We start from the raw sequence: 19,591 nt of genomic DNA on the forward strand, positions 1-19,591 counted from the left end.
GAGCGAGGAAAGCAGGAAGACGCGAGGGCGAAAGAGGCAAAAGCGGCAACTGGTCACGCCGACGTCAAAGCCGATTCTTAGCCCCAACACTATGTTTATTTATATATCTTCGCCACTGTCTAGTTTGATCTAAGTAAATTCCTGAATATTTACATTGATGATCACAAGTACATGCATGCGTCTATATACTCCCATCTAGCCAAGATATTTCCCAACGCTCATGCATAAGCGGCCCAGCCTAATGCCACCGTCAGCAACTGCAAAAGCAATCAATATGGGGGGGGGAATACCGCAGTAAAGAACCGCAAGATTCTTCTCATCCGTCGCTTGCTGAATCAATTCATTCACGGTAGCCGTAACACTCAAGGTCTTGCTTAACTTCTTTGCGACAACAGTCAGCGCTCTATCAGCTTCACTCGGCTCATTCGTGGGCCGCTGATCGCCCGTTGTCCCAGCCAGTACTGGTGGCTGATCACCCGGGTCTTGCTCCTGCATCTTCTTCATACGCAGCGGCGAGACAGTCCAGCTGTATAACGGGTCGTATCGGAGCACGTCAAGGATCGTCATGATGCTGTAAGATTCCTGTCGCAGTGCTTCCAGGGTGAATTCGCAGCAGCGTCGGAAGACACCTTCGGTTTTGGCGATGCCCATTCCATCTACAAGGTCGCGGGTTAAGCGGAAAGGGACGACTTCAGGGACTGGGAGGACGCGCCCTTGTTCGAATGCGACACCCAGATCGATATGTACGACTTCACCGGTTCTTTCATCGAGCAGAATATTGTGGCCGTGACGGTCTCCGAGCCCAAGGACGTGGCCCAGCATCGAAATCGCAGCTGTGCTTTGCGTGTACGACAGTCTCCTACCGAACCAATCATCCGGGTTGTTGAACTTTTCCATGAAAAAGTATCTCAGGACAGGATGAAAATGCTCGGCTACTTGGCGGTATATCCGAGCTCGGTGCTCAAACGAACGCGTCTGGACATCGGCGATGTGTTTGCGGCAGGCGTTGGGCTTCATGTCCTTAGGATAATACTTCTGATGTGCGGGCATCAAGTATTCATTGAGTGGTATGGTGTTGGGAACGAACTCAATGATGCCCGCGTTTGAGGTCAACGGTAGGACCTTGTAGGCCCTGATACCCAAGTTTCGCTGACGCGTAGCCTGATGTTCTTTGAGAAGACTGCTAACTTGTTCAAACACTTGCTCCATAATTGCGTCCTGCCGTAGATCGTCGTTGCCTCCTTTGAACTTTGAGACGGTCAGTTGAAATGTTCAAAGAGTAGCAATAGAACTTACAAGCTGCTTATACCTAACACCATTGCTAGCAATGGCAGTGACAATCTTGGGCGCGCTGACACCAGATGCAATCGTGAACTCAGACTGGTACCGAACAAGCTTAGGTACATCATTATAGTCGCAGTCCACCCGAATATCAATCTTCATTGTTGGTGGCGGTAGCCGTTGAGCGACGGCATCTTGTTCAAGGCGTTGACCAGGTGCCAACTTTTTCAGCGGAACCTTTGCGCCGCTCTTCATCTTGTCATCTAGCCGCTCAACAGCGAAACGCACGTAATTGACATTGGCGTTGTGCACTGTCACCCACAGCGTGCCGATTTGTTTGTCGTTTCTCAGAATGTCGGCCAGGTTTGAGGCAGCTCGGTTACGTGACAGGGCAGACTGGTCCTTTCCAACCCGGGACTTGCTGCCTGCGAAGATCTGATACATTCCATGGAATGGGTGCTCGCAGCAAATCCGGAAAATGAGAGCAGAAAGCAGACTTTGAAAGTCGTCGGAAACATCCAGGAGACGTGACGTAAGTTGGTTCATTAGAGGGGCAAATTTCCGACTGGGGACGTCTGCAAGATACTTTGAGACTGCATTATTGGCGATATCGAGGTAGGATTGATCAAGCCACAAGGCGACAAATCGAAGAACATCGTTGTTATACGCCTCGCTTGCCTTCAAGCAAATGAGATAATTCTCAAGGCACTGCTCGAGGAAGGCTTCTCGGCTGCGCTTTAGCCGCTGGTATTCGCGGTCATCGAGATCAAACCATTGTTTCGTCTTTGATCGGTGAAATTTGAGATTGTCTCGTTCTTTGCCCTCCGCAGTTTTGAGCATTGCATCAAGAGAAAGTACTTCTTTTTCCTTGAGGTTACGTAGTTGCTCGATTCTGTTAAAGTCTTCTAGTCCGTCGGGATTCTGCAACTGCTGGTCACAGAATGTGGCGAACCCGTGATAAACACGTCCAGCATCCTCGGCCTCTGAGTGACCTTTCAGTTCTTTGACTGCCGGTGTCAGGTAATTCTGAATGATTGCCTCTGGTTTCTCCAGTCGTGCTTCCGCGATATGGTGGCCCTGGTAAGTGTTAGTAAGGTGCATATCACATTGTAGTGTAAATGATTGTGATTCACTTACGAGAGTAACAAGTATCTCAGCTCGGCTGATCGGGATTGCTTGTTTATGGAGATCAGTTCTGTCCTTCAGCTGTTGAAGAATCTGGATTGAAGGCGCCATTTCACCCTGGTCCCATAGCACATTGGCCAAGTCGAACTTTGTCACGCCTTCAACATTGAGATCCAGAGAGACACACTGATCCGATAGTTTCGACAAGTAGACAGCGGATTTCAAAGAGGACTGAGGAATGCCATGATTCCTGGCGATATGAATGGATTGACGGATTACTTTGACCTCAAGCAGTTGCGCGTCTTGATCAGTCAGATTGAACGCGGATTTGAGATGATCTTTTTGCTTGACAGAGGAAAACAATGTCTCGTGTGAACTCAAAATCTCGCCCACTTCTTGAACACTGTATACTGTCAGTATTTGACTATAACCTTGTCAGCAGAAGTTGTACGTACTGGGTGTTTTGCAACCAAGAAGTTCGAGCTGATATTGTCCGCCACCTCTCGTCGACTTCATCCGTCGTTTTTGAGTTCAATACCTCCTCGATCTCGGTCAAGATGCCAAGAGTCCTCATGGCAGTTCGCAAAGACGCTGCGGATCGACGGCCGCTGTCAATCAAATTTAAGCTGTTTGCAAAGCTGTCCTCGATTGAAGTACGCATGTCAACCAACGCCCCGGACGTGTTCAAACTCTGGAATGCTCTGAATATGGTTGCCGAAGGAGAGGTGTTTAGTGGAGAAACAGGAATATCCCATTGTCGCAGATTTGTGGCAGCTTTGAGCATGTCGTCGATCGGAATAGCAGAATCGCTCAAAGTTCCGAGAGAACCGAGCATGGTGTTGGATATCCCCTGAAGGTTGGTCGAATTGAGCGCCTTGAGGACACCATAACTAGTCCCTGAACCAGTAATCTGGAGTTGACTATCGTACTGTGCGCTTTGAAATAGTAGGTTCTTCAAGCCTGAGCTCTCATGCTCGAGTGTTTCTATGACAGATTCGAGAGAAGATTTCTGTTGGATTCCGTAGAAGAAGTCCGGGTCATCAATGTTCTTGAATATGTCATGTAGAAGGCCTTGTGGAGGTTCGTATTTGGCAACGGAAGACCGTCGGGAACCTGAGATAGACCGCGACGCATGAAGCTCAAGAAATAGAAGAGCTGTTTTGGGCAGTCGGCATCTGCTGGCAGCCGAGGAAGCTACCGCATAGTCAATGTCCAGCCAAGAGTCTCGTTCGACTATCGTGTGCTCGTCTGGTCGGGGTTGGTCCCGGAGGTAGAGGATGCAGCCGATGACTAGGCGTGCATGAGGAACTGTTCGGTCCTCGTCATTCTGTAAGACTGTCTTGAAAATATGTGAGATATCCTTGCGGACATGGATTTCTCCACGACATTCCGCCAGCAGAGCGTCATGTAGGATATAAGGCAACAATTGTGTGGCGAGGTGAGGAATGAGGTATAGGATACTATCCAATGGCCCGATGACAGGGTCTTCCGCGGCTGTTTTGGAGAGGAAAAGGCCCACATTGCGCGCCCAGTCGAGAGGCGACAGACCGAGGTCCCATCCTCGTAAGCTATCACGTTTTCTAGCCTCCAAAGCGCTCAGAGTGATTTCAGGGCACTGGTAAGGTTCCCAGGTGAGGGCCTTCATAAGCGAAGACGGAACATCACTCGCACAAACTCTGAATGTCGGAAAATTGGCCAAATTGCTAACAATAAGCTGTAACGTGCGCTCAATAAGCCCGGTTTGGTCACTATTCAAGAGCATGTTGCAAAGTAGCTGAAGTATATTGGCCTTAGAGCGACAGGTAAGGTCTATATTGGACCTTGACAGATAAGGGTGAAAGAGGGCCAGTTCCTGTTCTCTTAGCAGTGAATCGTTGATTTTCCCAGTAGCTGCAAAAGCTTTTCCGATAACCCTAGCAGCCCACGATCTATATTCTTTACTAGTATTGAAATCCTTCAGAGTCTCACAGACTGTAAAGGCTGTCGAGACTGCGTCTTCATCTTTCTTAATGGCAGCAAGATGATAGTCAGTCGATCTTGAGAATGTAGTGCAAAGCAGCGAAATCACACGGTCAGATATCGGCTCGCTTAAGAGGCCGTTCTGGGAGTCACGATCTCTCAGTGCTTCGAGCAAAAGCTGACTCTCACTTGCATCTCTTGAGCCGGGAGCCTGCCCAGCCATGGTCTGCAATGACCCGATCAGGCGTCGAAAAGACTCAGAGGATTCTTTATCAAGGGTCGGCGACTCATAGGCATCAACATATTCTTGGAACCAGGAGTAAAACGACCTGAGCTTGTGCATGATGACTTCCAGGTGGCTTTCGAGCCCAGGGCTTGCAGGGGGCGATTCCAAAAACCTTCCCAGAGAGAGTGATATGGAGACAGCGATGCCAGCCATTAGACTAGGATCATCAACCAGATGTGGTCTCCCAGCTTCTAGTAGGTACCGAACCATAGCTTGTGCATCGTCAAAACAGAATATATCCACAAGAAATGGTTGTATACCATGAATGATCATCTCAAATGGGTAATCACTTAGCATGACAGGTCCAGCCACACACAGCAGAACCTTGATTTTCCTCAGTACAGAGCAGGTGTGAAGAGAGCCAAGAGCAGGATGGATTGACTCAAGAAGCGTTCTGCAGACGTAGGACGCTAATGCAGGAGTCCAGATGGTCTCGAGTTCATATCCACTTCGCCTGCACAAGAACTCGAGCTCGTCAAGAAGATATCGTGCTCTAAAAGAGGGTTGCTGGTTTGCGGGCAGCGCAATCTTGACGGATTCATTTGCAGTAATACGCCTGAATATATCAAGTGCTCCTCGAAACTCTGCTCTTTTTGAAAACGCCCGCTCCGCCTGTTCGTAAAGATCAAGGGTCACGAAAAAGGTGCTGGCAATCTGTGGGAATTGTGTCTCAGCGAGATTTACCAACTTCTGACCCCCCAATATCTTCTTCAGACGATTTTCGACGCCTTTTGGCTGACTGCCCTGTCCAGGAGGGGTACTGATGTCACGAGATATTGTATACGCCTCTGCTTTGTAGAAAGAGTTTGCCAGAAGTTCAACGAATGGCTGATCCATGAATTTGGAGAATTCTGCAGCATCTTTCTCACTGGCCCGCATCATGATTTGTCCGACGACCTCGTCTTGAACATCACTCAGCATGTCCTCGAGACTTGCATAGCCAAATATGCTGAACGGCATAGACAGCACCGACTGGGTTTCTGCCCACGTGTAAAGTATCTGAGAGGAAAATAGGCGAAAAATCTCTCTGGAGTCCTGAAGCCCTAAAGCATCAGCAACATGCCGTAGGCATTTCTCAGCATACGGCAAAGAGTGGCGTATCTGGGCCGGAGTCTCGAAAATGTGGTAGATGCTTCTTCGAAGCAACGTATGCCATTTGGAAGCGAGCTGTGAGAGCAGGAACAATCGGACTGCTATCCCTTCTTCCCACTCAGGGTCCCGCGGAAGACATTCAAGCACGTCGTTGAAGATCGCGTCATGGTCTTTGAAGATAAATTGTCCGAACAATGGTGGGATGAGCCCACCGGCCCTGAACTTCACCAGCACATCCCCTTCTCCAACGAGCTTGAAGAGTGTTGTCCGAGGAGATTGACTCGACTGGCTGCTTAAGTAGTTCGGACTTAAACTCAGAATTTTCCCTAGAAGTTCAGCAAATGCAGTCATGACTGATGAAGAAGTTTTCCCTTTCTTCAAAAACACCCCCGTGAACCAGTGATATATGTCCGCAGCCGAATCACTCAGGTCATCTTGAATATCACTTGCCCATGTTCTCGCAAGACCATCCATCATGCGGATACAGACGATGTGTGAATTTTCGCAACGCTCTAGTCCATAAGACTGCAGACACTTCGCACCCAAATCTTCGAACAACTCGAGCAGCGAGTTTCGCTGCAAATCAGAGCATGATCGGTAGACGTAAGGCAGGATTTCATGCGCCGCCAGTATATCAGCCTCATCAAGACTCGTCAGATACTGATTCAAAGTTTCACCAACATGGGGAAGTTGAGAGAAATTCCGTTGTGAATATGCCCGTTGAAACATTGAAAAAAGAATGGTCATATGCCGCTGAAAGCTAGCGGAATCCTGAAAGAGCGGCAAACCACTTCGCTGGGTAGACATGATGTTTGATGTCTCTTGGTATTGGTCAGTTGATGTTAAAAAAGCATCATCCAAATCCATAATATCTTTGTTCATCGTGGACAAAGTTTCCTTGCTAGACTGCCTGTAGCGCTCAAGAACTCCGCTCAAAGGCATCACGAGTTCATAAAGAGCTTGATAAACAGCATTTTTTGATGTGAGAAAGCACGAATCCAGCGGTAGAAAGGGCGGGAACAACAACAAGCTAGGAACGACGAACGTAGGTTCTCGGACAGCAAAGAACGAGCAAATGTGTTCCCAAAGGCGATTGTTGTTTGAGGTTAAAGCTTGCATTCGTGATTCTGGCTGTTTAGGCAGACAGGAGAGGTAGAGAGCAACAGTCATGCAGAAAGACGTAAAAATTTGAAGGATATCCGACGTGACGTGACGCGACTTGTCCTCAGAGACCGATTGCCAGGAGAGAAGAAAATGGTCGGACTTTGCATGCAATAGATCGATAATGCCTGAATCATTTGGGTCGAGATGAGGGGATTCTGGCATCAAGAGCGTCGTATCTGTGTTCCATATATCATAAACGTCTAGCATCTCTCTAACGTCGAAAAGATAGCTCCAAATTTGCTTATTCGTATGGTGGAAGTACCAACATTTCGCCACGATACCGGTGGGCCCTTTGAATGGAGTCCTGGGACGGCGAAAAGTCCTGTTAGTGCAAGCCATGAAAAGATTCAGGAGCTCCAAGGGACGTGCAAATGCAGCAATTTGGGATGTTTGTGTTCGATCAGTGGAGGACCCTAGATGAGATTATTAGCAGGGAGTCTGAATGAAGGAAAGAGCCACAGACCGACGGTCCACGCATCCCTAAGCCACGCACATATCTGGCCCGATGCATGGGAAGCAGATCCTGGATTTGTTTGCGCAATCATTCTGACTACAGTTGCCCATAAATCAAGTGATGCATCGGACAGGGTTGCCGGTCCATTCAAGTTAACAAAGGACAACATTGAATTGACGGTTTCTGACACGGCAGAGTAGTCCAAAAGACCATAATGAAGAATAATATTCAAAAGATGACAGGCTGCTCTTGATGTTGATTGTGAAGTTAACGCCCGCGTCGTGAGGTCCCAGGCCTGTTGCCAGTATCGTTTGAGGGACGTTACATCTGCCTTGGGACTAGCTGCGATGCTGCACAATTTCATCAGTAACTTATTCCGGCACATCTACTCGCGGAGCCTTACCTGGCTATAGCGATCATCGTCCACGAGGATAACGTCGTGTTATCGTCATGTATGCTAGGAATCAGTCGCTCAAGCAGCGATGTCTTTGGCTCAATTTGTGCATAGTGATCGGGAAGAAATGGAATTAACTGCAAAGCACATAGTCTCTTGGCCCCAAATGAGCTGACAGCATCACGAAAAACATCATCTATCTTCGATGCGAGCCGTTGCCTCTTATTTGGCGTTTCACCATCGGTATGTGTGAATGACAACTGTGAGGTTAGCGCTTCGGATGCCTCGAGCAGTCTCGCGATGACCCAAACGACCGTCCAGTTATGATCAGACCTGACGATTTCCAATCTTGGCCACAGATCAAATCGTCGGGCAGTTGCTTGAGTCTTTGAAGCAAGACTAAGCTCATCTACCTGAAGGATGTCTTTTTCAGGACGCCTGGAGTATTCATGTCGCACAGTCTCCACAAGCCCATCAACTGCATCCTTGAGGGCTTCTGTTGGATTTTGCTGGACATCATTAGTCAGTGTAGTCACGACAAACATCGTGGTAACAAGCAGTTCGTCTCTTAGCCCGATGAGCTTAGTAGCCCAATGGTGTCGAACTGCTGGGATCAGATCCAGTAAGGTGTTGCGAGTTAGTTCTGCATTGTCGAATATTACCCTCATCACCACGGTGTTTATAGTGGAAAACGCTGTTTGGTGGCTGCTTCCAGCAATACGAGATGACCTTACATACTTGGCCATAGCCAGAAGTATGCTTTCTGCATTCTCTTGAATTGGGGCATTTGGGGACCCTGAAAGAGCTCTAATGCAAAGAAGAGCTTCTTCGATTGCGCTCATGGATCCCTTGGGTTTTTCCCTGAGGGCCAAGCCTGGCGTCATTCTAGACGGCGTCGATCGGCCACCGCTCGCGCCAAGGTAGTCGTCGAGGGTTGAGTAGGCGCTCCATGTGTTTTGTTGGCTGTCATCGTCAAAAGAGGCATTGAGGATTTTCAGGCAAAAGTGCATGACAGCTTCCCACTCATCAACGCTCAAATGCTCAACGTGAGCGGGATAGTGCAATACTGTGCTCAAACATTTCGTGTAGTCCACACTGAGAAGCTCGAAGAAATCGCTTCCTGGACTAACCAAGACATCAGTGATATGATCAAGCACAGCACGCACTGACTTCGTCCGCAGGTTACTCAGCAGGGCATCAACGGCCGTACGGATGACCGATGCGCATGCGGATAGGCGAGAAGAGGCGGTTGTCTTGGCCCCTCGGTTGTACACCTGTTTCTCTGTGGAAATGAAACGAAACAAGGTTTCGAATATCCTGTGGGAAGCCTTGTCACTCAATGACAGCCTACAAGCAACCGAAGGTTAACATGCGCAGATATCAGCAATATGAATAAGAGCTCTATACAATTTGGAATTCCGCTTATTCTGCAGGAGGATATGTTTCAAATCTAGCGGGCGTTAGAAGAATTGTGACAAAGAAATATAGGAACTTCAACAAACCAGCTAAGCCGTCTGTACGGTCTTTGGCCTTGTCCGATGAAAGAAGCGCAATTGCTCCATCAAGAGTGATCTCGCCCTTCATTTTGTAGTAGTGTGTTGACTCTACTGGGCGCGTGGGAGCTCATCCGGGAGCGCTCAGACGCCCCATTCTCCAGCCAAAGCTTGCTATATGCGGGCTGTGGCCACTTGTGCGTTACTTTGGGGCAACCAGATCTTTGCAAGTAGATCCAAGAATATTTTCACATAAAAGCGCACAATCTGGGGCTGGTTGGGCTCAGCAGCTGGGCAGGTGGTTGATGGTGGGTCCGTGAAGCTCTTCGCCGCCTTTGTCGACCGCCGGAATTTGTCGCGTTCCCCGACCTTTTTTGTTGCTCCAACAAACAAGTCCATCGCTGCTCTACATCCCACCTCTTCTTCGAGCTTTCAACAGTCCCGCTCTGAGCATGGAGAGCGCAGAGTCCTTGGTCGGCCTTCGCGGCCTGTACCAGGATCTTTCTGCCCTTTCTGACTCCCCGTTTATGAACATAGAGCGACTCCGCGTTGAATTGGAGGCTCACATTCATGACTTTCGCACATTGCTTGACAAGCCAACGAAGAGCAATGCCAGCCGACAAAGTGTCCTGTCAGGTACGGATGCACGAGTTTCTCAATTCTGCGGCGAAATTTGAAGAAGTGGTTGCGCTGACTTTATTGTTCACTAAACATAGGCAAGATCAATATTGACGATGTGGAATACTCTGTCAATGAGGAGTTCCAGCAAGGCGCACTCCAGCTCGCCGACGCTCTCGATCTCGATGAATTGCTTGCGGCGCATCTCTTTTTCAGGGCCCAGGAAGAATCTCAGGAGCTTGATAGGCCTCCGGTCATCGCCGCTATTATCACATTCCACCAGCGCCGGGGCTTTCTGCTTGAATCGTTACGCCTCATCTTCCAGGAATCTTTTGAGGTGGAGCGAGACTCGTCACAGGAAATGATGCAGGAGATGCTGGCTCACGTTGTTGAGATTAAAGACGGTCAATTGCGCAATGCGTCGCTCTACACACGGAAATGCTTGAAGTCGATGGAAGACATTGAGAAGTGGCTTTTGCTTCTTGGCGAGCAGATTCAGAAAGCTTCTCTTGTCGGACAAGCCGAGGACCAGGATGTTATGGAGGCAATCGAGCATCAGCGGAACAGCTTGCTGCAACAACACGAATCGCTTGGCGCAGTGCTCTGCTACCTCTTCAAAGGCCCGTACACAAGTCCGGAGGATCTAAGGATTCTGGTGAAGCACCTCAGGAAGCTTGATCGGTTCGATGGAGTTCTCGTTCACTACGTTCCGTCTGTAATCTCCGCCTTTGTGCAACACGGGTCCCCCGAACGATCGGGCAACTATACCGAAGCCAGGAGCCTGAATACCGCCATTGTCTCTACCAAAGATGGTCAAAATTGGGCGCACCAACAGTTTCACTCGGCCGTCGTCGCACTTTGGCTTGCTGTCTACAGCGGATGGGACTACGATGGTCCATCCTCGGCCCCACCAGGTGCTGATCTTGAAAAGGAAGCCGAAGAACGAACAAAGCTGTTCATGTCAGCTCTAGACGATGGGGGATTGGATCTTCTGGTCTCTATCTGTTCCAGTGTGAGTGGCGAAGACTGGAATGACCCGGCCCGCAGCGAGCTTGTAACAATGCTGCTGAGGGAAAGTGCGTCATCCATGAAGGAAAGCGGTTGGGCAACGATCGAAACGGAGCCTTGCTCTCCTTATCTTAAATCTTTGCTCATGGAGTACTTTGAAGCCTTTGCGGAATCATGCGTGGCAAACATGCCGGATGCCGTTCGAAAACTCAAAACTGAAGAGGACTCGCAGAGACTAGACCAGATCACCGCTTTGAGGGATGGGCTGACTTCAACGCTCCATCGTAGTCTGGTGGAGGCGCGAACGCATCTGGAGTCATTCTTGCTGGTCATGGCTTTCGCATTCGAAGGCCGACCAGATGCCGCGCAGGAGTTCTGGGCTGATCCCGATGGCAATCTGTATGGGTTCCTCCAATGGGCTTCCAAACGACAGACCGTGCCCAGAGTCAGCGCCTTCTGCGAACTACTTTGTTCGATCTCGGGGGGAGAAGAAAATGCGGCGGCCGCGCATAGGTTCCTGCTGGAGGAAGATAAGTTCTTGTCCTCGAAATTCAAGCGCTCCACCTCTATGAATTGGTCCCAGATGTTTGCTGAGCTTCAAATATACGCAACGAGAGTCACCGAGAAACCCTCGCCTACTCAGACCGTTCAACGAGCTAGAAAGTTTGAGCCCGCTGATATGAGCGAACCGGAGAGTCCTGTCATGCTCTCATGTTATCTCCGACTCGTCGGCCACCTTTCCAGGCAGAGCAAAACCGTCAGGGACTGGATGCTTCACCACCCATCTTTCAACATTGTCAGCACACTCTTGACACTTTGCAGCGGACCTCTACCCTCTCACTTGCGGGCGACCGTTTTCCAAGCACTCGCGGGTCTGATGACCGACAGGAGCGCCATTAATAGCAATGAGATGTGGCTTTCGATCGACCAATGGATTTCGAGCGGAGCCATGAGTGCCTCGACCCTCAACAAAGTTCCTCTTGTCTCGAATCCACTGGTATGGCATGAGCAGCAGGCGTTTGAGAAGATTGGCGAGAGCTTCGACCAGGCCAATGCGTTCGTGGTTCTTATTCTCTCCCTTGTCTCTCCCGCCGTTGATTCAGCAGACTACCACCTTTGGGTGCCCTTTCCCGAATCTCTCGGCTCGTCATACCGTATGCCGGGCATCGAGCCGTATATTGACTTTATCATGGGTCAAGCGCTATCAAGAAAGGTTCCGGATCTCAACGAGCGCCAGTCCCGACTACTCACCTACAACGCTCTGGATTTCGTGCTCACGTGCTTGAAGTCCTTTAACGAAACTCTTGTTACCGTTCTTCTTGGGCCTTCGGCTACACCAGATTCTAGCCTCAGAACTTCAACGCTCCTCGCATATGTTCGCCTTCACCCCTTCGCACGTGTAGCCGAATGGCTATATAACGAGGATGTGATAAAATCCATCTTCATGACAGTGGATCAGAATGTTGCTGAGATATCCAAATCCTCGGCGGACTCTGTCCTGGTATCATCATTGGTAAAGAGCATCGAAGTCATGGATACGATCATGGAGCTGCAGTCAACCTACCTTAACATTGTACGACCCTTCATCAAGTCGCAGCCTAGCAGCCGAGTTAGCGTCGCGAATTCGTCGCTCTCCGCTTTCGAGGACTGTATCTTGAATAATCTCAAGATCGTTCCGAAATTATGCCAATATTGCAGTACCGGCCACCAACAGCTTACCGTATCTTCGATGACTTTGCTAGAAAGACTTTCCAGCTCTGAGCGACTGAACAAACTTTCATCTCTTGAATTATCCCGATGGCGGTCATCCAACAAAATTGTCGAGGTGTTGAGCGCGGAAGTTGATCTTGATACAGTCTCTCGGCCTTTCGTACACCAAATGCAACCTGAAGAGCGAGAGGTCGACTCTGGCCCGCGGGCTGCCGGTTACATCATACGACAGAGTCTTCTTGAACTTCTGAACAGCTGTTTGCGTATGATTTCTGATCGACCTACAGTTGCTCATCTGTTGCTCGGCTTCAACTGCGTGGGAAACATTCTTGATGTCTCTCCTGACGGTCTATTCGCCAACGGGGGGTCCTTGCTGCACGCCATTATAGGTTTCCTGCAGACTTACCCTGACGAATGGGACGGCGTCATTGTGCCGTGGATGCTCCATTCAAAGCGTACGGCCTTCGAGGTGCTGAAACATTTATGGTCTTCGAAACTCTCTTCTTTTTATACACTATCCGAGATGCGCACCAATGGTTTACTGCTCAGCTTATTCGCTAGCCAGCCTTTGGTTGGGCCAAACACAATGTGGGATGGCTTTCCAGTCGCCGCAGAAGAGTTCTGGGTCTGTGAATCAACTTCTGCGCTCGCGGAATTCCTACTATATCGAAGTTATCTATTCGACTACGCAGCTACTGAAATCCGCTCTGCCGCCCAGATCGGCTCGCCTACCCTCGTAGCGGGTATTCTTTCTATCCTGTTCGGAAGTTCAACTCTGGATAATGGGGCTGTCGTTCCAACTCCCACTGTCTTTGACCTTTTCGACTTCGCAGACCTTGATATCCAGTTTCACGCTCTGCCACCAGAAGTGGACCTTTTTACTGGATTAAACATCGAGTTGTGCGCTCAGCCTCAAGCCGAGGGCTCCCTCGTCTTGTACGACCTGGATCAAGTGGAAGAACTCATAAGGACCAGAAGGCAACAACTAGTGGATGAAAACGAGCTGCGACCACAGGATGACGAGGCGTTTTCGACCGAGGCAGCTAACTTGATCACATACCTGCGAGCCAGAAACCAATCGCGGCTCATCAATTTCAACCGGCACATGGCACTCCGCTCATGGACTGAACTGGTAACTACGATCCTCACTTGTTCCGAGCTCGATGGAGGACGAAAGATCACATTCATACTGCACGCCATTCAATTAACCCTACCGAAGCTAGAGACTGCCATTGAAGAGAATCTTCCAGAAGGGCTCGAGTTGGCCCGGTTGGCTGAGACGCTGATCAAAAACCTGGGGTCAACAACAGCAAAATCTGCACCAAGACGCAATGGGGACATTGTTGATGAGAAGCTCTATCAACTGTTCCAAACTTGCGTTCGCGGCATTGTCTTGGCTACTGGGAGTGTTCATCTGAAGGAGACGTTCTACAACATTTGCTCCCTTTATGTTGCCCGTATTGTTTCCACCAGCACCGGAAATGAGAGTATGCGGCAGCATAGCCAACAAGTGGTCAAGTCATCTGGTCGCGCCCTAATTGAGGCTATTTGTGATGACGCCTACACTGGCCAGGAGACTTGCCGATTGTCAGCTGTTTTGCTGCTCAATTCCTTGGCAGCTTTGGACCGACAAGCGGATGCTCTTTTGGCTGAGTCGATATCTCAATCAAATTACCTGACTTTGTTCCTAGACAGCATTCGAGTGCTGCCTCTAGAGCTAAGCAATGCTCAAGGCAACGGTAAGAGATTCGCATTGTTAGTTGTGGACATTGCTAACCATTTTCTAGACACCCCAATACTCCTGTCGTATTACGAGTCATTGCTATCTCTGCTACAGCAGCTTTGCCAGACAAAACCTGGCGCAACGCACGTCTTGAAGGCCGGTCTCTTCCAAGCAGTGCGCGATTCTCAGCTCTTCGCTGCTGATCCTGACCTTGGCATCGGTATGCATTGGCACTTCCCTACTTCACGCCCATTCACTAATAGCAACAGACATTGACAATCCCGACGCCCTCCGCCAATATTACGATCTCCTTGACTCAGTATTGCGAGTCATTGTCACGGCTGCGTTCTCACGCGGGCTTCACAACGAGCAGATGATCGAGCAAACTCGGTCTTTCCTAACAGAGAATAGACAGAGCATGGTGGGAATATTCAAGAGATTTGCTAAAATTGGTGGAGCTGGTGCTGCGGACCATTACGACGCACTTACTAGCATCGCAAAGTCGTATACGGCACTCGTTGCTGCCACAGACTTCTTGGAGGTGAGTTTAGTGACAGCGCCTGCTCGATATATACTGACTCAAATTGCGTCGCAGGTCGAAGAGAGCGAAGTCGAGCAGCACATTGGGCCGAAGCTGTTTTCTTAAGCGGATTCCGCATGAGAGTCACGATCTGGATGTGGAAGAACTGTGTATTCAAGGGATTAGCATATGGGAATGGGCTGTATTAATATAAATGCACCTTAAGGAGTTTTTCGCATCATATACCAAACAAGTTCGACAGTAACAATGCCTAGATCTCTACTTGCCAAGCTGTTTAACGTATCAAGTAGCGCATCCGAGGTTCATTTTGGCTTCAGGATGACATCCGCTTATGTCATCGGGTATTATCTTAGTTATCTCCGGTCCAACGTCAGTTAAACTGCGGAGGTCCCTCACTTCCAGCTTCCTCCATCGAACTAACAGCTCACCATCGCATCATACCGCAACCCATCCCGAAGCATTTACAGAATTGGAACCCACCTGCGATGGTCTTCATGGTCCGAACTCTCTTCGGATCTTTCCAGCTCTGAATGCTTCCCCCTCGTCATCCTCTCCTCCGATAGAACCGGGTAGATGCAGCAGAATCCGAGAGGCGCCCCCGAGCAGAGGAGCGGTAAGCGCAAGATTACTGGCAAGAGGAAGCTCACAGATCAAGAGGGCTCGTCCCAGCCGCAGCCTCAGCATCAACAAGCGACCATCTCGGAAATCCTCCACCGGAATCAAGCTCAGGACGACGAATCCCTCCCACCGACGAGCAAGCGAGTGCGTGAATCTACTTTTGCAGGCGCGACAAAATCAGCCCAGCCTGGGTCTGGCAACATGTATACCTTCTCGGACGCTGGGTCGAAGCGGGGTGCCGCGGGCGCGGGCGGTCCTGTCCTGTCGAACTCCGCCCTGCAGTCGCGACCTGGAAACGTGCCGGCGCATCAGGGAAACTTTACACCGCATACGGGCGCGAAGAGACTTGTTGTGAAGAATCTCCGGACGGGGCCGCGATTGAATCAAGACTCGTATTTTGATAAAGTATGGGGTCAGTTGGATTCGGCGCTGTCGGCGATCTTCAGCGGCGGGAAGCCGGCGATCTCACTGGAGGAACTATATAAAGGAGCTGAGAATGTTTGTCGTCAAGGCCGAGCAGCGGAACTGTCTAAACGACTCCAAGAACGGTGTCGTGGGCATGTTACGGGGAAGCTACATGGGTCCTTGGTCGAGAAGGCCCAGATGGCGTCCAACGTTGACACGTTGAGGTCTGTCGTCGAGGCCTGGAAAGTGTGGCAGTCAATGCTGGTATGCTTATTCAAGTCCAGACACTACTGTGCCGTATAATTTTGACATGCGACAGGTCACCGTGCGCTGGATCTTCTATTACCTCGACCAATCCTTCCTCCTCCATTCCAAAGAGCACGCCATGGTCCGAGAAATGGGTCTGATACAATTTCGACAGCACATATACTCTGACTCCGTACTTCGGGATAAGGTTCTTCGAGGCGCCTGCGATCTTGTAGCTGCTGATCGCAGCGAGGAGCAGAGCATGGTCGCTGACTCTTCCTTGCTTCGGAACGCCATGGAACTGTTCCATGCCCTTGATATTTATGTCTCCGGATTTGAGCCGGCGCTTGTCTCAGATTCAAAGGACTTCTTCGTTCTGTGGGCCCAACAGGAGGCATCTGGAGATTTAGCAACTTACGTGCAGAATAGCCATTGCTTGATTGAGCGCGAGATGAATCGATGCGAACAATTTTCTTTCAACAAGTCTACCAAACAGAAACTGTCCGAGCTTCTTGACCAGACCCTTGTAACAGACCAGGAGGACACGCTACTGGATCAGAGAGAGATCCTTTACTTACTGCGGCAAGAGAATAAGGTTGCTCTAGGGCGACTCTTCACATTGCTTGAGCGGAAAGACCTCGGAGCCAAGTTGAAGGGCGCTTTCAGTGCATACATTGAAGAGGAAGGAGCAGGCATTATATTTGACGTTGAGAAAGAATCGGAAATGGTCGCGCGCTTGCTAGACTTCAAAAAGCAACTCGATAACATATGGAACGACTCGTTCAATCGCAACGAGGACCTCGGAAACGATCTCCGCGACGCGTTCGAGAAGTTTATGAACAAGGGCAGAAAGTCAGAGGCCACGGGTGGTACCGACAATCCAAAGGCCGGAGAAATGATCGCCAAATACGTCGACAGGCTTCTTCGGGGAGGATGGAGACTTGCTCCTACGCGCGAAGCGGAGAATATGCCCCTCGCGGACGAAGATGCAGAAATCAACCGACAGCTAGACCAGGTGTTAGATCTGTTTCGCTTCGTCCATGGCAAGGCAGTTTTCGAGGCTTTCTACAAGAACGATCTTGCCCGTCGTCTTTTGATGGGCAGAAGTGCCAGTGATGATGCGGAGAAGAGCATGCTGGCAAGACTCAAGACAGGTTTGTTTTCATTAAAATCCTATCTTCATTGTTGCTAACTAGGCCTAGAATGCGGATCGAGCTTCACGCATAACCTAGAATCCATGTTCAAGGACATGGAAGTCGCCCGAGACGAAATGGCCGCATACAGCTCCATCAAACGCGAGCGTCAGATGCCGCTCCCGGTCGACCTGCATGTCAGCGTACTCTCATCAGCGTCATGGCCAACATACCCAGATGTGCAAGTGCGGGTACCGCCTGAGATCGCAACGGCAATCACAGACTTTGAGAAGTTCTACGATAACAAGCACAACGGCCGAAAGCTCTATTGGAAGCATCAACTAGCACACTGCCAGATAAGAGCAAGATTCCCCAAAGGCGACAAGGAGCTTGTTGTCAGTTCCTTCCAGGCGATTGTGCTTCTCCTCTTCAACGATCTTCCAGAGGGCGGAACCCTCAGTTACCGCCAGATACAAGAGGCCACTTCTCTATGTAAGTCGCCACCTTGACATTCTATCTCCACCATTTCACGCGCTAATATAACTTTGCAGCGGACCAAGAACTCGTCCGTACTCTTCAATCGCTCGCCTGTGCCAAATACCGCGTCCTCAGCAAGAAACCGAAAGGCCGAGACGTCAACGACTTCGACGAATTCGCCTACAACCCAACCTTCACAGACCCGAAGATGCGCATCAAGATCAACCAGATCCAGCTCAAGGAGACTAAGGAGGAGAACAAGACGACGCACGAGCGCGTCGCGGCAGACCGACACTACGAGACCCAGGCGGCGATTGTGCGGATCATGAAGAGCCGCAAGACGATTACGCATGCGGAGCTTGTCGCTGAGGTTATTAAGGCGACGCGCAGCCGTGGAGTGCTTGATCCCGCGGATATTAAGAAGAATATCGAGAAGTATGTTGCTCTCCTTATCGTATTGCATGGTTGTGTTTGTTGTTTTGATTGCTAATTGCTGCTTTTGTAGGCTGATTGAGAAAGACTATATGGAGCGCGAGGATGGGAACAAGTACCAATATGTTGCGTAGGTGGCATCTGTTTGCTGGCGTTGGATGTGTCATGTATGGACTGGGGGTATAGGTACCTACTTAATAGTTTCTTAGATTCGTGCGGTCGAATGTAAATCAGAGCTGCTCTCACCTGGCAATCAAGACCCATACCCTTCCAAAGCGACGCAGTGCAAATATTGCGACAGACCCCAAGAACTACTCCGTAAATCGTACACACTCTGAAGAGACAATCGATTGCTTCATCTACCCTTTTGAACGTTCTGTCGGTGTTTTGAAGAGAAACCCGAAGGGTGAGGAGACAACGCGGAGCAACCAGGGAATGATCACAGCCCTTCCCAGCCATCCATTATCTTACCGAGTACTCTCCGTCCGCACTTTCCACCTCATCAGCACACATGCCCACGCTGACCGACAGTCGGAATATCCAAAAAAAAAAAAAAAAAAAAAAACCTCTCTAAGATTGTGCTGGTTGCTCGCGCTGGCTACTGACTCTGCCAAGCAGAAGCAGGTAGTTACAGCCTCCCATAAGTGCAGTAGTGGAGGACAAGTGTACATATGTATCAGGGGCACCGGTCTTGCGCAGTTTGCGGTCTCTCGAACAAGTGTCACACCCTAGATTGTGGGCCAGACGTTAAAAGGCGTACCAGGAGGTCAAAGAGGGTCGATATAGACGGGTAGGGATGCGGGAAAGAGAACGAATACAGCACACGGGGAAAGCCAATTTATGTCTTGCTGTCTCTGCGTGGGCAACCCAGTGGCTGGCCGCGGTGAACAAAGCAGGATGGCAGCCACCATGTCAGCTGGTCGTCGCACGCCAGCAGAGTGCGGTTCCTGAGACAAGACATTTCTATAATAAAGCAAAGTTTCTATGCCGTATCTTGGAGACATCCAGAAAGCGGGCTCTGGAAGTGAAGTCGGCAGTCAGGACAAAAGCATCTGAGCAGGCTGAAAGAACAGGATAGGCAAAGGTGTCTGGGGTAGTGACAGAACTTCATTTCCTATTCGCCTCTCTTCAGCACAACGTTGATGGATCCCCGAACTACTTTTCATGCCGGTATCCTCTGCCAGAAGAGCCCATGGGCTCAGATCAGACGTAGGTGTCAACGAACCCAGAGCATAGGTTTCGAGAAGGTGTTGACTGAGTGGAAGAAGCCTACACGTAAGAGCAGCCAGATCGACAGTCAATCAATTACAAAGACAGTCTCACACAACAAAAGCAAAGCAAAGCAGAAAGTCAAACAGTGCAATTTTCACCGGTTTCTCACCTCCTTGATCCCGCATGTCTTCTCTACCACATGCCTTTCGCCAGCAACTCT

The 19,591-nt window shown here is 49.8% G+C and overlaps 2 protein-coding genes across 2 annotated transcripts; one reads left to right on the plus strand and one right to left on the minus strand.

The window, feature by feature from the left end:
* Nucleotides 1-83: 83 nt before the first annotated feature.
* Nucleotides 84-9,421, minus strand: atmA (DNA-binding protein kinase TEL1). The gene is made up of 9 exons (XM_073776083.1): nt 9,258-9,421; nt 9,163-9,205; nt 7,765-9,102; nt 7,371-7,711; nt 2,862-7,320; nt 2,419-2,809; nt 1,297-2,358; nt 291-1,248; nt 84-238 (listed from the first exon to the last, which is right to left on the minus strand). Exons 1-9 carry the CDS (start codon nt 9,337-9,339, stop codon nt 219-221), a joined length of 8,694 nt encoding a protein of 2,897 aa, XP_073631858.1. The 5' UTR covers nt 9,340-9,421; the 3' UTR covers nt 84-218.
* Nucleotides 9,422-9,700: 279 nt separating this feature from the next.
* Nucleotides 9,701-18,293, plus strand: BDV14DRAFT_187614 (uncharacterized protein; the record flags this gene model as incomplete). The annotated part of the gene is made up of 10 exons (XM_073770971.1): nt 9,701-9,884; nt 9,965-14,323; nt 14,372-14,527; nt 14,577-14,852; nt 15,373-15,614; nt 15,698-16,135; nt 16,191-17,271; nt 17,320-17,742; nt 17,802-18,162; nt 18,233-18,293. The coding sequence occupies 10 exons, from the start codon at nt 9,701-9,703 to the stop codon at nt 18,291-18,293; spliced, it is 7,581 nt and encodes a 2,526-aa protein (XP_073631859.1).
* Between the last annotated feature and the right edge of the window lie 1,298 nt (nt 18,294-19,591).

Source organism: Aspergillus stella-maris (genome assembly GCF_047715825.1).
Source record: "Aspergillus stella-maris strain CBS 113639 unplaced genomic scaffold BDV14scaffold_7, whole genome shotgun sequence".
Classification (NCBI taxonomy): domain Eukaryota; kingdom Fungi; phylum Ascomycota; class Eurotiomycetes; order Eurotiales; family Aspergillaceae; genus Aspergillus; species Aspergillus stella-maris.

What these genes read in the sequence shown, in the direction of transcription:
- atmA (XM_073776083.1), bottom strand. Translation starts at nt 9,339, where the DNA reads ATGAAGGGCGAGATCACTCTTGATGGAGCAATTGCGCTTCTTTCATCG. An exon ending in TCTTGGTTGCAAAACACCCA is followed by an intron (nt 2,810 to 2,861) that starts GTACGTACAACT and finishes GACAGTATACAG; the next exon opens with TGTTCAAGAAGTGGGCGAGA. An exon ending in GTGTTAGGTATAAGCAGCTT is followed by an intron (nt 1,249 to 1,296) that starts GTAAGTTCTATT and finishes ACCGTCTCAAAG; the next exon opens with TTCAAAGGAGGCAACGACGA.